We start from the raw sequence: 8,528 nt of genomic DNA on the forward strand, positions 1-8,528 counted from the left end.
CACTAATAGACAGATTCAATGCCAAATCCTGCAAAATCTGCTGACATTACTCATTGGGAAAAAAAATACACACATCATAGGGAAGCCGAGATTTTGGATAACCACATAAATCAGTAAATCCTTCAAAACAATAATAAAAATGCTATTGAAGAAATCACCATACTTGATTTTCTGTTACATTTCAGAGTCATAGGAGCATTAACAGCCTAATGGAGCAGGATAAAGATCCAGGTATAAACTCCTGAGGCACCTGATAAACCACCTAATATTTTACAAGGATTCGAAAGATGCTCACTGGAGAGAGAAGATCCTCTCTCTCCAGAGGTTGGAAGTGCTGAGAAACTGAATATCTAAGTGTGAAAGAATGGGACTAGATTCCATTTCTCAACTTGCACACAAATTAATTTCAAATGGATCCAAGATTCAAGTGGTAGTCCTGAAACTGAAAGTGTTCCATGAGAGGAAAGAACAGGGAAAAATTCCAGAAATAGGATCAGGACCATCAGAAGTGACTCTAGATGCTCAGTAAATAATAGCAATTAACAAATGTGATCTTATAAAATAAAATGGCTTCATGCAACAAAACATAAAGTGGCCTGAGTGAAAATACAGCCTTTAGAGTGTGAGAAAATCTTTGGCAGGTGCACACCTGACAGGAGATTAATATCCATAATACACAAACAACTCTAAAATAAGAACAGGGAAAAATAAACCAAATAAAAATTGGCAAAAAGGGGAATAACGTTTGAAAAGTAAGTAAAGAAATACATCTAATAAAAAATATAAAAAATTGGCAAAATACTACATGGAGAGGTCTCAAAAGAAGACGTGCAAATGTCATAGAGATGATTGAATCTGAACTTAAGCCCACCATAGAATCATTTCTGTGTCTCATGTCAACAGAGAAAGAACCATCATTCTTCTGGAACTATTTGAAATCAATTGATTGGTAAGTAAAATGTGATTGTTCTATACAACCAGAGATGATATCACTGTGTCTAAAATCCTGGATAAATCCTTAGATCCTACTTACTATGTCTACACACAAAGACAAATGTTAGTCATCTTTAATAACCTAAAAAAATTTCAATCATTAAGGATCAAGATCCACTGGGGTTGAATGTTGTGCTTCATTATTTTGTACAGAACTTTATCTAGCCAATAATAACAGTTTAGGAAATAATCCTGAAGGGAGGAATAATAATTGCTACCTATGACCTTGTAATCAATGGTGAACTCATAGAACACAGCGTTATGAAGTACTATCACATATATGGCTGGTGTTTGGATAATGGTGGTAGTAGGTACAATTAACATTTTCATAGAGAGTTAAGAATGCAAAATTAGTGAACAATAATGAAAATATAGACTGATTTTCCATTGGCTTAAGGAAATATTAAACATACCATCTGCTTGCCATATACTGGCCCTTTTCACCTACTGGCACACATAGAATGTTGAATTATGAAGTTTACATTTCTTCAGAAAGTTCTATATACCTGTTACTAAGTCCTATTACAGGTAGTCAATCATGTTGAATTGAGATACTGTCCTTAAATTTCCCCATGTGTGTGGTTTCCTATGATCTCATGCTGCTAAAAAAAACCCGTAGGATGGGCTAAAGAAATGGCTCAGCCATTAAAAGAGTAGGCTCACATCCAAAAATATAAAAACTACTGATGGCTGTTCATATAAACGTTTCTTGTGTGAGAGACACACAGCTTAAACTGTCCGAGACACTTTAAGTCATTAATAATCAGAATACTTCCTGATAATTTGGGATCATATTCAGACACCTTTTTATCCCTTTTCTTGATAACAAAGTGAGCTCCAATCAAGTACAAGCCCTGTTCATTGCCTGAACATGGAATGTGTATATATCCTTACATGTTTTTTGGCTTTCTTGTTGGTTCTATTTTTAATTAGTTTTGCTTCTTGATGACTTTAAATTCTATGATCTCTTCAATATAGGAAATGGTGATCACTGACTATAATTGGTCTCCACTAGAGATTCCTGTGGTAAATTGGTCTTAGAAAGGTCCTGGGTAATTACTATGCCTTTAATGAGTTATTCAGGATCTAGATTCCTCTGGGATGCAGAACATCTAAGTCCCAAGGATGGTAGCAGGGATGTAAGTAGGAATGGTGTAGATAAGTGCTGCTATATCTTACACCTGAAAATGAGCAGAATTGTGACCCAGAAACTAGGACTTGGCTTCAGCAGAGCTGGATACATTCATAAAAATAAGCAGGCATCTTTCTGTGAATCTATATAAATTTCTGGAGTGATGCAGGACAGTTTTTCAGGTACAATAAAATTCTTTTCTCTGTCTTCCAAGACTTCACTGCACTGTAAAAGTATTTGTTTCATGGTCCTCATGTAACCACTTTCATATTGGCAGGTTCATTATAATTATTGATTATATTTTTCTCTCAGTTTCATACCATTTCATCACAGGAACATCCCTGTGAGATGAAGTTCACTGCTGTTGTGCTAAAGAGAAGTTTACTATGCGTTAGCTTGTAAGACCTTAGCAAACTCTTAACAATTTCCTCCCCATGATGATGAATAATTTTATCTGCATGAGTTCACAAAGCTCTGCTTTATTGGTATTGTATGAGTTTACTCCTAAATGCAGTCCATTGGAGTGGCATCTATATAATCTAGGTGTTCAAGTAAATGTAGAATGAGCGCTACTCAACAAAACTCAATGATTCTACAGAATACAAGATGATACACATATGTAGCAAATGTTAGAGATGTATCTGTTGTGATCTTTCTGTGCTGTTTATAATGGCTCTTCCTAGTTGTCAACTATATATGGAATAAACTACAATCCAGAATTGGAGGGCTCGGGGTTGGGGATTAGCTCAGTGGTAGAGTGCTTGCCTAGCAAGCGCAAGGCCCTGGGTTCGGTCCTCAGCTCCGAAAAAAAAAAAAAGACAAAATAACAGAATTGGAGGGCTCACCCATGATCCAGATCTTGAGGCTGTAAGACACAAGTTTCTGACCTAGAACTTTGCATGTAGATCTTGAGGTTTAGTGGCTATAAAAAGCTTAGGCTCAATCAAAGTAGTATACACCTTTAAACCCAGGAGACTAAGGTGAGGAGATCTCTGAGTTCAAGGTCAGCCTTGGACAAAACAAAGCCCATATCAGGTGTGTCGATACACACCTTTAATCTGGGCCACACATTCTGCTGGAGACTTACCTAGAGACATTGGAAAAAGGAAGGCTTAGTCTTCTTCACCAGCACATCTGTTGAAATCTACTTCTACAGAAGAGAAGCTGAAACAACTAGTCTCATGGGACTAAGCAACTACTAGATTCTTGGACTTCCCATTTACAGCTGATCATTGTTGGGGTAGTTGGGCTACAGATTGTAATTCATCACAACAAATATATATATAGATATAGATATAGATAGATAGAGATATAGATAGATAGAGATATAGATATATACATACATATATATAAACACATACACACACACACATATATATATATATATATGTATATTCCTTAAGTTATGTGACTCTAGAGAACCCTAAAGGAATGTTTAATTTGAGAACTATGGTTTTAACATTTAAAGAAGGTATGAGTCCATCAATCCATAAGTGGTGACAATTTATAGTAATTTCTCTGGATTCTGATCTTTGTACACATGCATACATAACATACAGGCACTCTTCATTTACAGGAAAAGCAAAAACTGGGCATGGGTACATGCCTGTTATCCCAGTACTCAGGAAAAAAAAAATCATGTGTGTTGCTTGTTTAAGGCCAGTCTGAGATGCACAAGGAGAGCATCTTTTTAAATTATGCATGATTTTTTTCCTACATGGTTTTTCCTCTGAAATGCTTATTCACAATGTCTTAAATGTGCAAACTCTGAATACAGTTGGACTAACCACTGTCATTCTGTGAAGACGCCAGAAGTCAGACTAGGTTGTAACATTTCAGAAATCTTACTTGGATCTGTTGATATTTCTCCTGTTTTGTTAACTTTAAAAGGCATAAAAGATTCATTATCCATTGTTGTCAAGATTCACAGTGGTGTGTGTGTGTGTGTGTGTGTGTGTGTGTGTGTGTGTGTGTGTGTGTGTGTGTCCTATGCATGTGACTTAGGATAAAGACTGCATATTGTGAAATTCATGTGGTCAATACTTAAAGAACTGTCTAGAACACTGGAACCCCTGAGAAGAGTGAAGGTTACAAACTTTTACCTAAAGCAGAAGACACAAAATTTTTCTGTATTTTTCCACCTAATTTCATCATCTGATTGTATGAAGCTCATTCTGTGATGAAGTGTTAATTATTTACTCAAAGTCCACACATTTGAATGACATTTAGAGAATATCTACATATCAACTAGAATTATTTAAAATTGGTATTGGACTTAACCCATTTGATGCATAAATTAACTATCATAAATAGCATAAATAGCATATCTGAAGAATAACTCAAGTGAAGATTCATAGTAACTTCATTGCGTCTTATTTTTATAATTCATAAACATTTCATCCTATCTGTGTTCTGCACCAAAATCAATGACACTTGTAAATCAAAGCATACGAATGTGATTTGTAGTCATCATTCTTTCTGAGGAGTGAAACAAATGATTAATCCTAGGACTGAAAAAATACATTATATCTCTCACACTCATTAGAGAGTATAAAATGTAAAATTAAGTATTTGAGCATTTCTATTTAAATGGTATTTTCCTACCATTGAAGTTGAATAAATTTGCATCAGTTTGAGCTGAAAGGAAGAAATTCTCACTGACTAAATTCATGAAATATGACAGATATTAGCCCTAGTGAGAGATTAAAAATAATTATAAACATTCAAATGGAATAAATAAATATGTGACCTTTCCTGTATATACTTTACAATTGGTGGGAAGATATGATAAAGCCACAGTCAAAGTATTAAATAAATCTGATACACATAGGAATCTATGGAGCATGGCTGAATGTTTGACATAGTGTGGGAGGACAGAGTAAGTTTAACTGTGTATGTGACAAGCAATACCCCTTCCATATGAGTGAGGGTGAACCAAATGAAAGGGAAAGGGAGTGGAGGAAGTGAGAGGGAAGTGGAGGAGGAACTCAAAACTGTAGGAGGTTAAGAGATTTATTCCAGGGTTTAATGATGAGAGCAAAGCTAGTGTGACCATATGGAATGTACCACTGGCAAGAGTGAGATAATGAAACAGCATTTGTGTCCCTGATAGGACCTTTGTCCTTATATTCAGAGCAACAGTGGTAATCTAAAAACTGAATCAGAGAGGATACAATGGAACTCCTCTGTTCGAATGCCACAGTATAAATGGAGCATGTTGAACGTGAAGAGTCAGGAGACATAAGAACATAGATGTGAACTGAATCTGCTTCTATATTCCGGTAAAGGCAAGATGTGGTCCTGATATATGGATGCAATCTCACATAAAGGATTGGATGAAATAGGAGGAGAATTTAGGGGAGATTCTGTAGTAACTATGACAGCAGTTCAAAGTAAGAAAAACATAAATGGATCTAAATTTGCGGTTTTCTGACAAAAAAAAATTATTTTACTCTACTGTACTATAGGAAACTGGAAAAGTAGGAGAATAAGAAATGCTTTGGTAAACAATAAAGTGAAGAGGTTCTGAGATGCTGATGCCTGCCATACATGAGATGAACAGAAGGTGATTAGTTAACCGTGGAGCAGAAATGTGTATGTTACAGGGACATGAATGTTTGAGTTCAAATGGCATTTTATGGCATGGGAGTTTTTCTTGAAATTTATATTAAATTGTGTTGACAAAGCTTATCCAAATCCATAAAGAACATCAATGTATAAAATTACATAAAGCAAATTACAAACAATAATTGAGCAGGAGGCAAGAAAGGAAAAATAGTCAATTTTTCTCTTAGTGGAAGTATATAAAAGTATTTAGAAAAGGATTGGAGGCAGAAATCAGTTAAAAGAAAAGTTAAGAAAAATAATTAATCATTTTGTTGAGTACAGACATTTAGAGTTCTGAGATTATAATTTCTAGGATGGTAGTCAGATTTATTGTTGTATAATATATACCAAAGATATATGTTGATCTTTTTTTATTTTAAAAGATGCTGGGGTTTTTTTCAGTAGTATACTGGAGAGAAAGAATGATAATGAACAACCAAACTGTCATCTCCCAGTTCCTCCTCCTGGGCCTGCCTATACCCCCAGAGCACTGGCACCTGTTCTACACCCTACTCCTGGCCATGTACCTCACCACCATCCTGGGGAACCTCGTCATCATCATCCTCATTCTACTGGACTCCAATCTCCACATACCCATGTACTTGTTTCTCAGCAACTTGTCCTTCTCTGATCTCTGCTTTTCCTCTGTTACAATGCCCAAATTGCTCCAGAACATGCAAAACCAGGACACATCCATCACCTACGCAGGTTGTCTGACACAAATGTATTTTTCCATGGTTTTTGCAGGCATGGAAATCTTCCTTCTTGTATCCATGGCTTATGACCGCTATGTGGCTATCTGCCTTCCACTCCACTATACCAGCATCATGAGTCCCAAGTTTTGTGTGTGTCTAGGGAGTCTCTCCTGGGTATTTAATGTGCTATATTCTATGTTGCACACCTTACTCTTGGCTAGATTGTCATTCTGTAAGGACAATGTGATCCCACACTTTTTCTGTGACATATCTGCCCTGCTCAAGTTAGCGTGTTCTGACACATATATTAATGAATTAATGATATTTATCTTGGGAGGGCTTCTTATTGTCATCCCATTCTTACTCATTGTTGTGTCCTATGTACAAATTGTCTGCTCCATTCTAAAGGTTTCATCTACTCAGGCTATCTACAAGATCTTTTCCACCTGTGGCTCCCACCTGTCTGTGGTGTCACTGTTTTATGGGACAGTCATTGGTCTATACTTATGTCCATCAGCTAATAACTCTACTGTGAAGGAGACTGTCATGGCCATGATGTACACGGTGGTGACTCCCATGCTGAATCCCTTCATCTACAGCCTGAGGAACAGAGATATAAAGGAGGCCCTTGTAAGAGTCCTTATCAAGAAAAAGATATCTTTATAATGGCAACACTGGGGTATTAACTTAAATTTATTTAATGAATACACTGATATTAAGATTACAAAATGTACCTTCAAAGGGAGGAACATACTTAATCCCATTTGCAAAGGAAGTTTTAAAATAGTCATCCCATTCCATCTAAACATTTCTAGAATTGTTTTTATCAGTCCTTACATTCTTTTTTTATTGTTAATTCTTTCATACAATATATGCTCCATTCCTTCCCCTAAAGTTTCATCATCTGCCCTCCAAGAGGCTATCTAAAACAAAATACAAAAGATCTTTTCCAAAAGATTCCTGATCCACTATTTATCCCACAAAATGTCTGTCCCTGAGCCTTTTGGACTTTGAGTGTCACCACATTTTTATGGGACAGTCATTGGTCTCTACTTGAATAGGGGACAATGGAATATAAATGGGACATATCATGTCCATCTGCTGGATCTAGCTATCATTAACTGAACAAGCTAACTCTACCATTGTTTGACATTTTCCAATAATGAACTATAGAGTCTCTCAGGTTCATCTACAGCCATTGTGGGGCTGAGGTCCCTTTCACAAAAGTCATGAAGAAAGGCCATAAAAATTCTTTGTAATGTACATTTGGTGGTGACAGATGTTATCCATTCTCATAGGAACAGCATGAATAACATGTTACATAACTCTTCAATACATGAAAGAGAGGAGGTTTAGCAGAGTAGCCAAAGTAGGAAAAGTTGTCTTTTGTATTTGGCTACAACTTCCTCCTAACCTTGCATAAACAATCCTTAAATCAATTGTCTAATGCATTTCTAGATATCTTTCATCTTATGGCAACATTTATCATTTACCCTGATCTCTATGTTCAATTATAACAGTTAAATATTTTGAGCAATGAATTAATGATGCACTATAACACATCTTTACTACCTACTTCCTTCTAAGATTTCCTACTCTCAAATATTACCTTCAAACTAGTCTTTTACCCTGAACAAATTTATTTAGAATCATTTTGTATAATTGTCATTTGTATATTTTGTCAAGAACATTCAATTTACTTCTCTGAGCAAGGGAAGAAAGAAAAGAAATCTGATATTGTCCTAATTTATTTCAATTTTCCCATCTTTTCTAGTAGGTGGTTTTTTTTTGTTCTTGTGACTCTCAAGTTTTTTTTTCACAAAAAATAAAGTTCAGTCCAGTTCAAAGAGGGGATGAGTGAGCATCTTGTTGATCTAAACAATTCCAACTCTTTCTCATTTCTATAGAAAAAAATTTTCTTTACTTTTTTATATTATTTTGCCTCATTGTGATTCTAACCTAGTCCCTTATTTCTCAAGGTGAGGACATACAAACCTAGTTCTTTATACTCTGCTTATATCACACATACACACACACACACACACACACACCACCACCACCACCACCACCACCACCACCATCACCACTACCATCATCATCAT

The 8,528-nt window shown here is 35.8% G+C and overlaps 1 protein-coding gene across 1 annotated transcript; it reads left to right on the plus strand.

Moving 5' to 3' along the window:
- The first annotated feature begins 6,153 nt into the window (after positions 1 to 6,153).
- Positions 6,154 to 7,092, plus strand: LOC116909022 (olfactory receptor 1468-like). Its single transcript, XM_032912498.1, has one exon. It carries the CDS (start codon positions 6,154 to 6,156, stop codon positions 7,090 to 7,092), a length of 939 nt encoding a protein of 312 aa, XP_032768389.1.
- Positions 7,093 to 8,528: the final 1,436 nt, after the last annotated feature.

Source organism: Rattus rattus, chromosome 9 (assembly GCF_011064425.1).
Source record: "Rattus rattus isolate New Zealand chromosome 9, Rrattus_CSIRO_v1, whole genome shotgun sequence".
NCBI lineage: Eukaryota > Metazoa > Chordata > Mammalia > Rodentia > Muridae > Rattus > Rattus rattus.